The following is a 19,207-nucleotide window of genomic DNA, read 5'->3' as shown; positions in this document are numbered from 1 at the left end:
TTATCATTAAAACTGAAATTAACCAAACCTTAATTTCACGATAATAATAATTTATACTCTCATGACCATTGAATATATAATAATAGTATATAATAGTGTTTATTTTTATTTTGGTTTTCTAAAGTGTATCATGAAAAATTAATCTAGATAACAAAATTAAACAAGCCTTTTTCAGAGGCTCATCCACCAATCCAGATGGCCAATTGTACTCTTAAAAATTTAAAATACCAACTTATTTAATTCCAATAAAATTCAGTAAATATTGCTCTTACCATCTATAATCTATTATTATCACACATGATCATTAGTTCTATAATATATATTATAAAAATAATATGGATTCAGCTTGGTAATCGAACTGGTTTAGGTAAACGGGCTGCCCAAGATGAGGATTTGGGCTAACCCAAAAAGGGGCTAACATTGGTGATCCAGTGTGACGCACTCATGTCCTGATCTCAGCCGTGGGGTACAGACAATATTGGGCTCAGTTTAAGCTTCCAACCGTTGTTTACTATTTTTGGCCCAACTTAGGCTAACTTTGGGCCACCCTGAAAACCAGGTCCTGTCCATCCAGTTTTTGAAAGACATGCAAAAACTTAATCGCCCTAATCAGTAATCGCTTCTCCTTATACAGTAGGCCTTGCATAATAGTAGAGGGTCCAACCTTCTTATTATTAAGTTGAACAGTTGGATTACAAAAGATTTGCTTCAAAATTAGTGAAATATGGGAACATAACTGGACTCACTCACACCTGATGCTTCTATATAACCTCAGTAAATGGTTACATTGGACAAGTCATTTCACACACTGATTAAAATGTCAAAAATGCTATGAAATGTTGGTAAAGCATGGATGGAGAACCCTTGAGGGAACAATTACATTTCTCCAAGCATCTACCATATTCCTCAGTCCTCAGACAATACATTAGAAAAAATGAAGTCAAAGTCTGGCTTGGTGGCCCATCGATTGGGTTTACTCCCTTCTTTATACACTTTGAATATTCACTCATTTGATCACATCAAGATGATCACATCAAATAGCCTAGTTGAGCGCCAAAGTTCCTTAAGGCCTGACTCAAGTGGTAAAGGGCTGGGGCGGGTTTATAAGGGGTTCCAAAGGTTATGGGAACCATAAATTTCTGATTTAGAACAAAAAAGGAGGAGAAGAAGAAGAAATTCATGGAAGCAATATTTAGTTGTCCCAAAACCACATGAAACTTGTTGACTCTTGCTAAAACAAAAAAGGATCAAGGAGGCCCTGCATGATTTGTCACCCTATATCCTCCTTTCATGATAAGCCAATGTGAAATCCTTCCCCATTACAAGAGTCCACTTTCATGGAGTATGCAAATGACCTAGTCTCGTTTCCATAGGGTAATTCCCCAAACTAAAAGGCTGTTAAGTGCATGCTCTGCACGTCCTAGGATGCAAAGGAACATCTTAGGATGAAAAGGAAAAGAAAATCAGGAAGTTGCAAAAGTTTGGCATATAAGGTTAACGTCAAGGGAACTACGTCAAACAAGATATTGACTCCAAGGTGTCTAGGGCCACCAAATATTACTTTTTCACGGTTCAAAATTTAGCTTTAGGTTATATTTTTTATGTCAACCCTGGCCCCTCATGCCTTCTCTCACAGCTCCTCAATCAGTCCTTTTGAACCTCTTGCGGACTTCCCCTTGAAGCACCCTCAATTTCACCCAAATTGCAAGCAACCAAATCATTTTAGAGGCTTTCTCTATAAATGCTACCTCTAGTGTTTCATATAAGTATTTACTACCCCTTTTTCTGTCCTTTCCTGTCTTGCTACTTATCATCTAAAAGATCCCCATTTAGCTATGCTTAATTCTATAGACATGTTATGATAAAGTAGAGCAGCCAAACAGCAATACCGCTAAATCTGAAGCTAACTTGTCAAATGCAATTAAGGCTTCCTAGTTGGATAAGGGAAGATTGGGAAATGAAAAAAGGGGAATGAAAACTATTCCTAGTGAGCAAAAGAGCAAACAAACTCCTAAATCAAGAACAACAGAGAAAAGATAAGAAAAGAATAATATAAACCAAAACTAGGTAGAAACAGGATCCAATTTGGGTGCTCTCAAAATAAATAGTTCTAGGGATGCATGGCTGCAACGCCTTGAAAATTTGAAGGAACAAATAAAGGGACGAAAATGAAGAGCCTTACCCTCCCAAGATGCAAAGAAATCTCCTGCAGCTAAACTTGGGTACTCTTCTCGTCACCTCAAAAGCACCTTTAAAACGTTCCCCTATAGCAGGCTTACAAGCCAAATGAAGCTAACATAAAAATACCAAAATTCATCCAAATGCATGTATGGGAATATGTCCTTGGCTGCTCATGACCAACTTGGGAGACAAAGACATAAGAAGACCTTGAATTTGATTTTGTACACAAAATAGAATGCCTAGCCCAAAATAACACAAAGAAAAGGCTAACTCTGGTCTTAGGACACGACAAGATCCTGTACAACAAAGTCATTTCTTGATAATCCAGCATTCTGAACTACATTGTATGGCTTGCCTTATATCTTTTTTTTTTTGATAGGTAAAACCAATATGGTTTGCCTTATATCTGTCTTATTAATATTTTCTTTTAATTTGATACACATGCACTGATGTTCCAAAATGTTGAATGGTCACTTTTTTCGGGTGTCCCCTACAGTCAATTCTCAGTATTCCCTCATTTTTACATTTTACTTCATTGAAGCTACAATTCTATGTGTTCATTTGAATCCTATTTATACCTTCTTACTTAGTGCCCCTAAGCAGTAACTAAAATCATCAGCTAAAATGTAGATCACTAGCAATCAACATTAAACACAAAATCATTATCACATCCACCATTTGGAAAGATTCATAAGAAAGGTTGTATCTTGTGTGCAGACCTACGCATTAGAACTCCATTCAATATGCTCCATGGTAGATATTCATATAAACACTTGGACAACAATTCAATAAACGCCATCCCAAAAATGGAAGCAAGAATTGCTCAAAAGAACCACCATTTATTCATTCATTCATTCATTCATATCACATGGCTTTTCATCAACAAAGCATTCAATGGCCCTGAGATATACCCACAATCAAGATAGTTTTATATACAAATATGCCATAAAATGGGAAAGCTAATATTGAGTGCCAGATGTTCAATATTACCTCTGGCATGGGGACCCAAACCCTAGAATTTTATTAGTAATCAAAGCGATGATCTTTGTAATAGTCCCGAGCACCCAATTCACTCTCGGCCCTGTCTTTGATCTTTGCCTCCTCGTACTTTACCCCCATTTGCTTCTGATCATAGGGCGAATGATCAACCGGCGCAGATGGCCCACCGTAATTCGCCGACCAATCAAAGAACGGCCTCGGAGGCGGCGGCGCCCGCGAGTAGTACCCGTAGTAGCCAGGATAAGGATTGCAAAAGGTACCGTAGGGATGCGGAGACGGCGATTGAGGCACCGGAGGAGGGAGAGGAATGGTATGCGATAGGTGGGAGTATCCTACAGGATTAGGCGCAGGTGGAGGAGGGGCACTGGAATAATAGAAGGACACCGGTGGGGTAAGATAGTAATCGGGCGCCGGGGGTGAGGGGCGTTCTCGGATGGCAAGTTTTACGCGGATCTTGCCTTGGGGACGGCCGGAGGGACGGCGGAGTTGGAATGTTTTGATGCGGTTGGAATCGTCCGAGTCGACCAGGTCTTTGAGGGGGACTTGGAGCGATCCAACCAGGGGTTTGGGGGTCTCGGAGGGTTTGGAATGGAAGACTTCGAGAGTGAGGACTGAGTCGTGGAGGGGAAGGTTGACGGAGACGGTGAACCGCTCGTTCCAGACAGGACAAGTCGAGCCGGATTCGTCTGGTTTGGTAGCAAGCCGGCGGTCCGGGTCGACCCAGAAGATGGCGTAAGGCTTGAGTTCACCATGTTTCCAGTTAACGTTCTGGAGGTGCTTAGCGGAGACGACGGTGAGGTCGATGTCCAGAGGACGAGATGATGCCATAGGTTGGTTCTAACGTGCGCTGCTTGGGGAACAGTGTAAGGGATAGGCCAATGACGGACACTGTTGTCAACGTAATATGACACTTTGCACTTGGCTGATCACACATTCATAATAGAGGTAGAAGCGAGCCTTTACGTTGTGTTTCTGGCTTTGGTCAAAATAGTTTTGCCTTCGTCGAGCATCATTTTTATATTATTTGTGACATTTGTCCACTCACCTTTAATGCTTAACATGCTGCTCCGCCGTTTAGGCTTTGAAACACAAACGGTTTACTTTAACCAACTGAAAGCAGTATTGGCATCATTGACATGTTTTGGCACAATTGTTGCATTTAATTTTGGGGTGCAACTTTTACAGGTTGGCCCAACCTGATCCGAGCTCAACATGATGTTTGAATGAAATTGGGTAAATATTTTCATTATTTGGATTGAGATTGAGTTAAATTTTCTCAATCCCAGCTTAATTTAGGTTGGGCTCGAGGTTCCAACAACATTTTGATATTTATGTAATATTTATAATGTTTATTATTCTATATGATAATATTTATTTTCTTTTCAAATTTTTAAAAAAATATCATATTAGAATTATATCATATTTTTTTATATTTTTTTAATTATATAAGTTAATTTTACTTTTATATCATGCATTTTTTTTTATAAAAAAAAAAGATATGGAAATTTATTTTCATTTTTGTATTATCGTCTTGAACCTCTTGTGTTATTTATTATTTAAATTTTATTATAAATATAAAAAATAAAAATAAAAACTATTATGTGTGGATTTTAAATCATACAATCTAATTAAGTTAAGGGTAACTCGATCAACTTGAGTTTAACCCAATCAACCCAAATCTAATTCGATCGAGTTTAACTTGAATTTTAAAAAATGAAATTGGATTGAGTAGCTCGAATTAGAGGTCAAGTTAAATTGAGTTTGAGTTAATTGCATTTTAATTCGAATTGGACTTGGATCGATCATCAATTTAATCAACTTATCCAGTTGCAACTCTAATTCCATTAGAATAACAATTTGGATCATAACCTTTTCACTAAGATAAATGCAAGGAGGGTTAAGTGCCTTCTTTATTTTAAGAACTTTCACATAGATGATATCAAACTTCAATAGTTTAACATCAACCATAACTATTCAACACGATGTAGGAAAAACAAACTTTATTCATGAATCATAACAAACAAGAACCTCTAAATTGAATTTATATGATTTGATTGCAATGCTTAAGTTAATAAGTTTTTAATTACAAAGTATGAAATAGATGCAAATGAAGAAAAAAATATTAAAAGTACCTTGTTCAAAAGGGTTAATCATTTGTATTTTTTTTTTAAATACATATTCTCTTTTGTACATATATTGACGCGTTATCTAAAATCCATAAAATCCACATACCTAATTTTCAATAACCCTCAAGCTTGGCTGTATTGATATGACAATTATTTAAAATCATTATATATAATTTGTGGACTTTATTAGTTTCCAAAGGGTCATCCTCACTGAAAACAATAGGCACATATTGAAGTGGGCACTCGAGTAACCACGATAAAGACGACAACCAAGCATCCTAGTTTGATAGCTACACAAACCATCCATGAAGAAAATAACTCGAAATCAATCGTGTTAATGCAAACACGATTTCATTCCAAATCCTGAATAATATTTTCCAGTTATATATTAGATTAATGAAAACACAACACATGAAAAGTTGTTTAGCTATATATAAGGGAAGGTTCTAAAACAGGGCAAGCAATGACAATGCACCAACACCCATGAACATTATTAATATGACATTTGAGAAGTATATGCTATTGAATTATTCCTTTTGGAGGTACGTTATATCTACTTTGCTACTAGTACATCTTCTTTTGATCATGGCGCTCTAGAGTCGTTACGAGTCTTATCAATGAGAAATTACAATAAGCTCATACCTCTCTAAATTTTTTCTATATCATTTTCCCACCTCTTATCAAATTCAAACACCAAAGCATTTATTTGTATAAAAGTTTTCCATGACAATTCTATAAGCACAAAGATGAGTATAATTTTGAGTGCTCCAGGGTTGGTGCAATTTTTATTTTTGGTTCTGTTTTATTTGACCTTTATATCTCGCCACCGGCTCCACCCAATCCTAGTCGGTTCGAGCCCTCATTGGTCGATGCCGATGAAAACGAACTTCCGAGCAATTCTCTCATTCCGAACCACTCCGAATTGCCAGTCAATGAGAACGCTCAAAGGTACATTTTTCCTCATTGGTCCTTTGATTTGAAAAACGGAGTTGTTTCTAGTCATAACATCATTTTTAACGTACTCTGTGTAGTGGAAAGATTTACAGTTTTTTTTTTTGAGGGTTTCATCGTTTGAATTTCGAAATTTCCGAATCGTAAAATTTATTTGCTGAATCGTGGAAGATTCACAATCCAGGTTGACTATCGGCCAGATCAAAGTGGGCAAGGGACGATGCAGCAGACGCCTCAGGTTTTGTTTTGTTCTATTGGAGTTTCCGTTTCCATTTCCATTGCGATCACTTTTAAATTCTTGTATATCGTGCATTGGCTGTACTAGAAATGTCTTTTTTCTTTTCTTTTCTTGGTTTTCTTGCTCTCGATTGTTTTTTTTCGTGTTTATTGTTTTCATTTTGTTTTATTTTGTGTGTGTGTTTTGGTTTGGTTGATCGATGATCAGAGGAAAAGACAGGAAAATTTGGAATCTTACGATTACCATTTCATTTTTAACTCGTGATGTGATTCCAAGTTTCCTGTATTTTTCTCCTGGTTTCTACATAACACGCAGACCGTTTATGACATCTCTCATAGTACTGGGAATTGGTGGATGTTTTCTTTTGCATTTTAGCAAGGTTTTTGTTGGTTTACTTGAAGGTAAGAAATCAAAGTAATCAATAAAGAATATGAGTTCCAATTTATTTAAGTACACAATGAAGAATATGAGTTTCAATCTTTGACTTGCAAATGTAGTTCCGAGATCCTTCTATTTTGAGGCAGAATATCAAGAGGGTGATTTTGGGCCTTTATTCGAATCCTTAATCGCAATTACATATTTTATCCAACAAAAAAGTGAGAAAAAAGCAGAATATTATTATTACTCATTAATCATGTTTCGCTGCTGTGTCTCTGGCTCCATGGTAGAAGTTTTGCTCTATATGGGAGATTCAGGATGCATTTCTTTAGATACTCCTAGCTAATAAAAGGAAGGGGTGGTTATTATGGAAAAACTTATTTCCCATGACCCATCTATGGTTGATGAATAACTTTACCTGATTAAATATTGTTCTAGGTATTTAGGCTTGGCAAATTATGAAAGGAAATTCTTTCATAATGAATTTGAACTCTAAATTCAATTAGATTATTAAAGAATATAATGAACCTGAGCACAGTGGTCATATGACAAAAAAGGGTGTATAAAAGTCTAGAAGTTAAAGGAGAAACACATGCTATATGAACGGGGGATGGTGAGGGCAGTTTACATATTGATTGATTGCTGTAATTTTGAATTTAAATTTTTATACATCAATTTAAAAGAAGGGATGTTTTATTAAAAGGGAAAAAATAATCCCTAAATTGGAAAAAATAACTCACACTTTTTAAAAATTTGAAATATTACGTTCTTTTTTTTTTTTTTGTGACAAAATGCCATCCATCAATTTTTGTATGCACATCTTATGTCAAAACACTTAAAAAAGCAGATATTTATGTTCAACTGAGGTTATATTTACAATTTTTAACATGTGGGGCTTATGTTTTCAAAGTGGGGATTATTTTGTCATTTTGGCCTAAATATTTCTTAAAAGATTTTTTTTCTAAAGAACAGTCAACAAAAATGTATCAAAAGTGAAAAATGAAATATGGATGAAATATAATTAATTCTCTTGTTGATAGGGAGATAGAGGAGCTAGGGCATAGAGGGAGTTGGCATGTTGAGAGGGGTTTTAAATGATTTAATAATAGAAATGTCGGGATATATGTATTGTAATTAGATGGAATGCAAGATAAATCACATAGTAATAGTATTTAAGTGGGAAAGTCTGTATTAGAGACAATGAATTAGAAACTCTCCATATGCATCATGAGAACTAATAAGCATGTGAAGCACTGAAGCCTCTTCTTTGCCCCCTTGGTTGGTACAAAGGTAGTAGAAAAACAATAAAATAGTTTTGAATTAGTTGTATTTTTTTAATAGCTCAACTTTGAAGAAGCTAAAACTACAATGAGTGAAGGCCACAACCTTTTCCAACTCTTGACTTTATTTTTTTCTATATGATTTTGTTTTATTTATTATTATTATTTTTTATGAGCAAATAAAAGTTAAAACTAATAGGTGGCCAACAAAAATTAAAATTGGCTAAAGATACATGGAAAGTTCGTATAAAAGACAATGTTAAAAATATTGACAACTAATAATAGTGAATAAAGATGATTAATAGTACTCATTAAGGAACATAAAATAAAGGATAAAAAAAATGCCAATTGACAAAAAAGAGAGATAATTTACAAGATATTATCTATTTGCATCTAGCATATCGATTCCAACTCCTATCAAAATATATATATTGAACCTAAAATAAATTATTTATTTTGAAATGTTTTGATATATGGGGTGAATTATTCAATTTGTTGCTTGACACCTCAAAAAATCTTTGCTCCAAAAGTTGTTTATTCACTCGTGATGAAATTCCAAACAAGAATTATCTAATGCTATAAAAGACAATAGGTTGTATGGTTTTTTAAGACATTGTATGTGGAATGAGATTGTGTATTGTTGGGGTCATGTGGGAAGTAGAGAAGATTAAACAGAGTTTAAAAGGATCAATAAGAACTTTTGATAGAAAGGTTCTAGACTTGCAAGAATGGGAAGAGAGGATCTTTTACATTTGTGGGTTAACAGAGTCCTATGTGGAGTTCATAAAGTTCCAAATGATTAGCATGAGAAAATGTCAGTTTGAACCTTCTTGAGCCTCTTGAGCTTTTCCTTTGTTTTAAGATCCCTCAAAAAGGTATATCAAGTTGGTAAAAATGATCACAAAAGTTAACTCCCATGAGCAGCTCAAGTGGTAAGGCACTTCCACTTAGGAATGGTAGGTTCTAGGTTTGAGTCCATGCTTACCCGATACATGGTTCTTGGGGAGGGGTTGCATATCCATTAATTTTTCCACTCTTGGAAATAGAGTAGTGGACTACCGTGTTATGCCCTCTTTTTATGTAGCAATATGGTATGCATGATTACATGCTTTTGTAATAGCATGGTCTATAGAGCTCATAATGCACTATTCTTGGAGAGTTCGTGGGCTTTTTATTATTATTATTATTATTTTATTTTTTTTATGAATCGTGTGATATAAGCTAAGTTAGGACTTATGAAACATTCTGTGCCATTGGTTCAAAAGATTCTACAAAAACAATTGAAAATATTTCAATTTGTTAAAAAAAAAATAAGTTTTCAAAACAAAATTTTAAAAACTGTTTTTTAAGTAAAAGTTTGTCAAACATGTTTTTATAGTTAGACAACTATTTTTTGTTCTAAAAAATAGAAAACTGTTATTGAGAATGATTTTCAAACAGACCCTGTCCTAGGTGGTTCAAAAACATCCATCAACATCCAACTTTACCAAACACTCTGGAGGCAGTTTTCATTCTGGAAATAACTTGTCAATGGTCCTCTTATACCTATAAACAAGGTTCTAATATAGTATTATAAAGCTAAAAGAAGTGCCAAAAAAGCTTCAATGTTAGAATCCAAAAGAGGAGGAAAAAAAAAGGTATACCAAATTCTAGATGGCCTCCATAGACCATCCTAAAAGATATTGATTTTCCTCTTTGGCCAAATAACCCAAAATTCGGATTAGCCACCAGCTCAGAGTTCTGCCTTTAAGGAGTTTGTAACAAGGAGATGATCATCATATTTATGATGCTTCTTTCCCAGCTTATGCCAAAACCTAAAGCCATTGGACAGTAGAGGAAGAGATGATCAATTGATTCCCCACTTTCCAATCATACAATGCAACAGAACACTTAAGAGCTTTGTAAGACCTCCTCACCTATAACATACAATGCAAACCATGTAAAGGTCCTTTTGGTGGGATTTTAAATTTTCAAGTCAAGTTAGCTGGAAAGAAAGTTCTTAGATTCAGAAAGAGCTGAAAAAAAGAGTTGACTGAGAGCACGCCTAAAGAGTTCAAAACTAAACCCTTAAATCTAGGAGGAATATGATAAGATAAGAGCACGTTGATTAAACAAGATTTTTTTATAATTTTTTTTTTGAATAGGCTGCATTGAATAAAAAAGATATAAGAAGTGTAAGCTTTTCATTTCTGTAATAGAGAAGTTGCAGCAAAAACAAAAGTTCCAAGAGAAAAGAAAAAGAGGGACAAAAGGGATGAGACGAGGGAGTTTTAGATCTTGCTATCTTGAGAAGATTTGGGTATTGACCACTAAGAGGTGGATACTCTAGCCAATTATCTTTCCCAAACCAATTTTTTTTTGAACCATGCTGCAACAAAAAACAAGTTAGAGAAATGAGAGAAATCCCGGCGCTATAGCTTTCCCAGGATGATTGCATGCCCACTTAAGAAAAATTTTGGTGTTCCATCTCTTTGACCATGATCCATAGGTGCTCCTTGTGCCACAAAGTGTTCCTCTCATTAGGACACCTTCACAACCATTTCCATGGGAGTGTTTTATTCCTTAGAGAAATCCTCCTGAGATCCAACTTCACTTCTTCCTTAGTCTTACATACTTGGTCTCCATTTATAAGATGGTCTTGCCTCCCTTTCTTTACTCCTAACCAAAGAAAATTCCTTTGAATTCTTTTCTTGATACAACTTTGATTGTAATCTTGTGACAAACAAATAAAACAGATTGTATCAACCTTAAAACAGTCCTGTGCTCGGCTCCAACAAAGTTCCATGCCAACTAATAAGGACATCTCTACCAAATAGGGAATCACCCAAAGACACATTGAATGATTAGAACACCATAGATCACAAACCAGCAATCTACTTGCAATGAATGAGAGTGTGAGCTATAGATTCAGGGCATTCTTTGCCACAATAACACCTATTAACCAAACTCTACCCTCATTTCATGAGATGGTCTAAAAATCAATTTAGCTAGGAAGGTGGAAGTTTCAATTGAGGCTAGAGATAAGTAGTATGATGTGATGGAGAATGATTCCTTTCTATCATCCTTCCAAACAAACCAATCCTCCAAGTCACCTGAAATAGAGAAAGAGTTTAAAAGTTACAATAAGGAATCCGCTTTATCAACTTCCACTCTAAACAAATCTTTCTAAGTCTAGGATTCATCAATTTCCCATCTAAAAAACCTGCCACTCACACATTCTCTTAGACTGTTAAATTCAAAAGCCTTAGAAATTGATTCTATAAAAGATCCTCACCATACCAAGGGTCATGCCAAAAGTTGACCCTTAAGGCCATTGCTGATGGCAAGTCTAATCCTCAAGAGAAGTCACCCTCACCAACCATTATGAATTTTCATAGGTATGAGTCATAAGCATCCCTACCTTCACTTGAATGCCACCCTCCCTCCATTCCCCTCATACTTCTGCATTATCACCTTTCTCCAGAAGCTGTTGCGCTTGGTAGCAAATCTCCAAAGGTACTTGCCAGTAGTGCCTTTTGGAGATGCCCAATGCTCCTAATATCCAGGCCTCCACTGGACTTTTGAAAACAAACAAACAGTCGGCCACAAAACTAGATGGATTTTCTTTTCAATTATACCCCTTCTTCATTGGAAATCCCTCTGAATTCTTTTCAACCTGATTCTTGCCTTCCCTGCTGATAAAAAAACCCCGATTCTTGCCTTCCCTAGAATTGCAGATACCAATAAGAAAAAAATTGATAGGCTGGAGAGAGTGTTTTTCTACAAAGTTGACCTCCTTCATTTTGGAAAGATATTGACATTTCTATGAAGCTTATCTTCTCTTGAGTCTTTTCTCGACTGAATCCCATACTGAATAGGACTTGAAATAAGCACCCAGTGACATAAATAAATACTTGGTTTGAAGCTACCCCTCCTGTATCCCAACCCAATAGCTAAACTCTCTATATCCTCCACTCTTTATATTGGTAGTAGCTCGCTTTTCTTCAATTGATTGTAAAACCCCAAATAGCCTCAAAGCATAAAAGAATCCATCTAACATAGGATAACTGTTAGAACTGTGTCATTGACAAAGAGAAGGTGCAAAATGTCAACCCTGCCACCCCATAAGCCTCCACCTTAATGCCCTTGATAGAATCACCTACCATCACCCTCTATAGGAAAAAGTTAAGACCAACGTCACCAAAAATGAATTGATAAGGAGTAGGATGTCTCCTTGCCTTAAGCCTTTTGTGCTTTAGAAGAAACTAGTAGAAGTCCCATCGTCTAGCATAGTTGACCAAACTCTTGAAATGTAAAATCTAATCCAACTCATCCATTTTTGACCAAAGGTCATTAACTCTAACATTGAAATCAGGAACTCCTATTTAGTATGATCATAGGCCTTGTCTATGTATAACTTGCAAATCACATTAGAAGTCATACTTTTTAACTCTTAAATAAAAAACCTTATGGACAAGGAGGATGATGTCCAAAATCTGTCTACCATTAGCGGGAGCATTTTAGGACTCAGAACTCACCTTTCCTATCACTTTCTTAAGTCTATTAGCCAAAATCTTCACCAAAAACTTGTAAAATCCTCCAATCAAATAGATGGGTCTAAAATCTTTAATATCCTCTTTACTGCCGTTTTTAGGGATCCACACAATTTTTTTCTTGATAGGCGAAACATAAAATATATTAACAATGCCTATGAAAAGGGTGCACCAATGCTTGGTCCATTTATTCAACATCTTCAAATTACTTCCTATCTTCAAATGACTTCCTATTTTTTTCTTTCCATAAAGTCCAGAACAAGCACAAGGGAGTGGCCATCCAAGCATTTTTTTGTTTCTTTTTGCAAAGGACCCATGCCAACTTAAGAGGTTTCCTCCTATAGAAGGGTGCATATGATCAACTAATTCTTCTTTGTTTTTGCATGTATAACATTTATTCAGGCTTATCCATCCCCCTTTTTTAGTTGATCTAGCATCAAAATCCTTCTCCAATCCTTCTCCAAACGGCTTCCCATAGAAAAAAAAAAAGCCACCACCACTGGTGCCTAAGGGTTTCAGTCTATGCTTGTAGGAAAAGACTTTCTTCTTTCTTAGGCTAAGGAAGAGTAGAAAAATTTGACAAAGAACTTGCCATACTTGGAGTCCATCCAGACCATTTTATCCTCAAGTTCCCAATCATTGAAAGTTTTGAAAAGAAGGAACTCCATTGACCCCCCTCTCAACCCTGTTCCCACACCTCTACTATCAATGAATCTTCCAAAGAAAGGTTGTTGCACCATTTATCTTTTTTAAAATGTAAGGGAAGCCCATTATTTGATACTTGAGGCAAAAGGAGCTCCATTATACACTAATGCCATAGACTAAGGAGTGCCAACATTAGAATCATGGTTTGAATTGTTGGAATTTTTCGACAAAATATTGGTAATATTTCGGTTATCGGAGCAGACCGATGTGATATTCCTCACCAATAATTGGTCGGTCGACTTTTTGTCGATTTTTCGGCAATTTCGCTGAAATATTGGGATTTTTTTGGCATTTTTGCCAATTTATTGAGAAATTTCCCGATGTTTTCCACGCCCCCTTCAAATTTCAAACTTTTTTGAAAATGTTTACATTGTTGCTCGAACTGAGGCCAAGGCCAAAAAGCTTAGGGTCAAGCCTGGTTACCACTAGGCTAAATTCTCACTTAATAATATATGTTGATAATAAATTTGTTAAAGTCCATTATTAAAAAATTAATTAATTAATTTTAATAATTTTACTTTGAATTTTATTTAATTAATAAAAAAATGTATAAAAACCGTCATTATAATTTTCTCAACAAATATTTTTTAATATCATTTATATGATAATTAAATACACAAAATATAAATATTAAAAAATCATATATGCATCATCATTTATTTTACATTATTGAATGCATTTGAATTAAATAAATTATAGTTTTAATATTAAATGTATTATCATTTATCTCATTTATTCTATTTTAAAAAATTACCATCACTTCACTTTTAAATTTTTTATATTTATCCTTTTTATTTTAAAATATTAAAAGTATACATTTATTAAAAAAAATACTAAAATAAAAATAAAAATAATAATAATAATGAATTTTTAATATTTTATAAATTAAAATTAATTTGATTAGATAAATAATGATTTATTAAGATCGATTTATCCTTGCTTACCGATATTTTTCTTTTTGACCATATCTATGTCAATTATGTTTAGAAAATAACTTTAACATGTATATTTGATTTATTTTATCATTTTTTGAAGTTTTTCTAAATATTTCCATGAATTTTGAATAATTTTCATCACTGATATTTTTGTCAAAATATTCACCAATATTTCTCCGATGTTTCTAATATATCCATAAAATTCAATTACTGATATATCCGTAAAATCCAATTACCGATATATCTGTATTTACTGATATTTCATTATTAGAATCAAGTAGTGCACCAGGCTCCTTGACATAATGGGGAAAATGTGACTAGAAGGACAAAGAAAAGAAGATTTAGGTGCAATGGAAGCACCTTCAAGACAATCTAGAGCCAAAATTGGAACTCCATATGATCTCAAGTCTAATGCATTAACCTCGGGATTGGAAGATCACATTTCAGGTAATGACTCAAGAAAGGAAACCGCCCACATCCTTCAAATTCTGAACCTCAAACAACTTCTTTCTCTGGATTGTGCTCCAACAGTCAACTTTTCAAGCCTTCTGTTTCTTCACGTTCCAAGGGACAAAGTAGCTGATGTCTTGAGTTTTGTTTTATTTTTAGATTTTTTATGTCCATTGTAATTGCATTTGAATAGTTATGCACTTTGTTGATAGTACCAGAAATGTTCACCTTTTGTGTTTTCCAATTTCTTTATTGGTCCATTTTGGTTGCTGAGAGATGAAACAAAAAGACAGGAAAAAATTGGGGCCTTACATCTGGCATCTCAATCCCAATGTATCTTGAAATTCAATTTTTTAATTTTTTTAATTTTTTATGGTTTCTGCATGACAAATAGACCATGTATAATATGAGGTCTTTGTCCTCTTGTGGTGTTCTTTACTAAATCTGAGGAGTGAATCTCTTTCCCTTTGGCCAATTTCATATGAAAATCCAAAGCTGCACCTAAGGTGAGAGCCTTGGCCCAGCTTGTGGCTAACAAGAGGGTCAATACTAATGATTTGCTACCACAAAGAATGATTTATAAAGCACTCAAACCTAAGCAGTGTGTGATATGTTTGAATGGTGGTGAGTCAATATATTGCCTCTTTCTTCCCTCCCCAACTGCTGTTGGAGTTACATAATATAGAACTTTTAGAGCTGCTGGTTTGGCTCGGGCACCCCTAGAAAGGTAGCAGATATAATGATCATTGCTTTTATGGGTTTGGAGGAAACAATAGGAGTAGGGCTCTTTTTGTGTGTTTAGTCTTGCGTTGTTATGATTGATTGGTTAGAGAAAAATGTTAGGGTCATCATGGATACGGAGGCTTTTGGAATGTGAGTTGCATTGTATTCCGTTCTTCCCTATATGTATCAATTATTCCAGAATTCTCAAAGCTGACAGCTGAGTGTAAAAACGCTGGATTTGAGAGCTGCTTGGTTTGAGAGGAGGCAGCCAACAACTCTGTTTTCTGAGTGAGTTTTTCCTCCATTGGGCTGATGGCTAACTCTGGGGAATCCTGGACAGACGGAAAGGATCAGATGTTTCAAATCATGAAGGTGGATCAATATGGATAGAGTGTTTCGAGATCATGAAGGTTGAGTGGTTACTGCCCATTCAGTGTCTACTGGGGTGGGATTGGCTATAGCAACTTAGTTACTAGTGTTGTTGGAAGGCTTGACTTGGGATTACTCCTTCGATTTCCACGAATTTTCTGTGGAAGGTGATTTACTGACACACTTATTTCTTAGGTTTCTCAAAGGAGGCATGGTCCCTGGAAATTGAATTTATTGCTGCATGGGGTTTCAGTTTGTCCTTAAAGGTCAGATGTCCTTTTGTGTGGATCTCATGCTTGGCCGATCAGATAGTAGAATCATTGGCAAGTGGGTTGCTAGTTAAGAAGTTTTTGTTGGAGATACTGTGCCTTCCGAAGCTGTATATTTGTGTTCTTTTGTCTTTTATTCTGGCCCTTTGTCAGGCTATTTTTGGAGTGCTCTTTTTCTCCCTTTTTGTTTTGCTTGAAGGGTAACTCATCTTCTGTTCTGTGTACTTTTTTTTTAATTAATGATGCCATGAAATTGTTTATTTTTTATTTTATTTTTTAAAAACGTTATGTATCTTGATTCAAAGTTTGGAGAAGGTAACTGAGGGCTTATCGATTATTATTGTATGCTAGAGCAGGTAAAAATTAGAAGATTGATGTTACATATAACCCGCCTTTCATTATCGTGGTGCTTACTGCTCTGAGGTGTAAATTTCACTCCCTCCTTAGATGGGGCCGGGATAGGGAACTAGTTTTTGAGTCGTGATCTATTTGCAGTTGATTTTGTGTAGGCTTAATGCATTCATCTAGAGGCTGAGAATCGTCTCTTTCCTGTGCTATCAAGAAATTTTCTTCTGGAGATGAAGTGAAGTCCTTGCTGTCCTTGTAAGATTTCATATTCTATTCAATGATCATACAGGATCGTATATTGAATCACATGAAGAAATTATGCCATGATTACTATTAAAAATTGTACTAACCTGAATCCATGTGTGAATTTGAAGACGGTACGGATCTTCTAAGGCTGATGGAGGGTACCACCTTTCTCTGGATTCTCTCAGGCAATGGGAGTGGGAGAGAGAGCGGTTCTGTTCTTTCAAAAGGATGTGATAGATCCAAAAGACACAAGTCTAAGCCTTTTATACCCTCCTACCTTAGGGACCATACCCATTGGTTATTGGGCCTCACGGGCCTTAGGCCCATCATCTAAAGCCCGTGATGGCATTGGGCTCTACACATTAGGTGGTCCATACTCAAGATTAAATCATAAATTGCATGTTAAAAGATAGTTTAATCCTGGACAATGTTTAATATATTGTCGGTCCACATTTATTCTATCGGTTCTTGCTCCATATGAAATTGGTCCAGTCTCACCTTCCTAGCTGTTTGAGGTATAAGGATCTTTACAATCGGGAAACTTTTATATTCCTCAATAGGCACAAGGAATTCAGTGCAACATTCCATTCTCGAGGGAAGAGAACACACAAATCTCCCCTTCTTTTGGCCTGCAGTAGTGGAATGGAAAGTATGAGTGATTTTATGAGTTTCTTCTTTGTTTATGTTTTTATCATTTTTTTTTCTGACAATAAATTCTAAATTGAATAAGACTTAGGTGGTGTTTATTTTTTTTTACTTAATTCTAAATAAAATCTTAATGCTTAATAATGTTAAATATTAGGTTGTTTGTTTTTATAGTATTTTATTTCTATTAAATATTAAAAAGTAAAAAAAAAACCAATATGTTATTTTTTCTATTTATAAAAAACTATTTATTTTGGCTTTCTTTATTTAGTAACAAATTTATAATAAGTCATAAAAAAGTAGAAAAACAAACAACCTAAATTTTGAAAATAAATTGTTTTCAACAAAAAGTCAAAAAAACAAATATCATCTTAATATATTTGATTAATGAGTTTAATGATTTTTAATAGTAATTTGAAACTCAAATAATGATGTAATTAATATTATAAATTTATAGATAAAAATTGGTTTATTAATTTTAAAAACAATTTAGACAAGATTTCGATTTAATTGTTCACTAAATAAATATATTCTAAATTAAACAAGATTTAACCCATTCTTTGGAAAGAAGTTTATTAATTTTAAAAATAATTTAGAGCCTAAAAAAACAAAATTGCCATTGAAAATTCACATATTAAATTCAAAATAAATTTACAAATTTTTTCATTAAAAATGAATTTTAAATTAAGTGAGACCACATATATTGAATTTATTAATGGGTATTATTTTTTTTTATAAATAATTTAGAATTTAAAAATAGATGTAACAACTACAATGGACCAGGACTTGCACCTATTGAGTTATCATTTTATTGTTGCTTTTTAATATTATTTATTTATTTATTTTTAACAAAAAATTCAATTATAGTTGTAAGATGTTTAGGCCCCATATTTTTATAATATATACTAAAACAAAATTATTTTTTGTAAAAAAATATACAATTTATGATTTTATTAATATTAGTATTTACATTTTATTAAAAAAATATTTTTAAATTTATTTATAATTTGTAATTATAAAACTAATTTTATTTTTAATAAGATTTAAATGATATTTAATTAAAATTATAAAAATTGAGTTTATAATATTTTTACAAAGTCAAAGTAGGAAAATGTATTTTTAAAATGATGAGTCTTTGTTTTTGAAAAGTATTTTTAAAAATAACTTTCCAAATATCACTGTTTTTAAAAATACTAAAAAACTAGAGTCTATTTGGTTGATCATGTGATTTAAAAATAGTTTATATTTTTAAAAATTAATAACATTATTTGATTAGTGTTTTTTGAAAACAAAAAACAAAGTAAAATCAAGAATAGATATACGAGAACAAGTAGAAATTTTAATTTTTACTGGTTTTTAAAAACAGAACCAAAACATAGATAAATTGAGAAGGTAAAATCATAAAAAATAAATAAAGTAGAATACAAGTTCACCTTTGTTTTTATTATCTCTCTCACTCAAAGTAGAAATTGAAAATCTTCAAATATGATAATCTTTTCAATTATATGTGGTATTTTTCTAACTTTTTTAATTTTTTTTCATTTGATAAATAAATTTTAAATCAAATTACATGTTATACATAAACTCCATTAATTTTTAAAAATAATTTGAAACTCAAAAACTGATTCAATTAATAAAAGTCAACAAGCTCAAAACTGATTCAATCGGCATTAGAAAGTCACAAACTAAAATTTATTTTAAATGATTTTATTAGTTTTTCTTTATATATAATCATACTTTTGTGAATTTTTTTATTTTGTGAATAAATTTCAAATCAAATATGATTTTATACATTAGAATCACTAATAAGTATAGAAAATTTTAAAAATAAT

General features: G+C 33.7%; 1 protein-coding gene and 1 long non-coding RNA gene across 4 annotated transcripts; one reads left to right on the top strand and one right to left on the bottom strand.

The window, feature by feature from the left end:
* Positions 1 to 3,000: 3,000 nt before the first annotated feature.
* On the bottom strand, positions 3,001 to 4,293 carry LOC100266706 (uncharacterized). The gene has a single exon (XM_002279429.4). It carries the CDS (start codon positions 4,006 to 4,008, stop codon positions 3,205 to 3,207), a length of 804 nt encoding a protein of 267 aa, XP_002279465.1. The 5' UTR covers positions 4,009 to 4,293; the 3' UTR covers positions 3,001 to 3,204.
* A 1,531-nt stretch (positions 4,294 to 5,824) lies between these two features.
* Positions 5,825 to 16,839, top strand: LOC104881122 (uncharacterized). Of its 3 annotated transcripts, none has more exons than XR_787136.3 (3): positions 5,825 to 6,254; positions 6,442 to 6,495; positions 16,646 to 16,839. It is a non-coding gene; the product is annotated as an uncharacterized LOC104881122 (long non-coding RNA). The 3 variants fall into 3 exon arrangements; XR_002031555.2 differs by having other exon boundaries at positions 16,632 to 16,839; XR_009467237.1 differs by having other exon boundaries at positions 6,367 to 6,495.
* The last annotated feature ends 2,368 nt before the right edge of the window (positions 16,840 to 19,207 follow it).

The sequence above is a fragment of the Vitis vinifera genome, chromosome 13 (genome assembly GCF_030704535.1).
Source record: "Vitis vinifera cultivar Pinot Noir 40024 chromosome 13, ASM3070453v1".
Lineage (NCBI taxonomy): Eukaryota > Viridiplantae > Streptophyta > Magnoliopsida > Vitales > Vitaceae > Vitis > Vitis vinifera.
The sequence above is the reverse complement of the archived record's forward strand: the minus strand, read 5'-3'. Positions and strand labels throughout refer to the sequence as shown.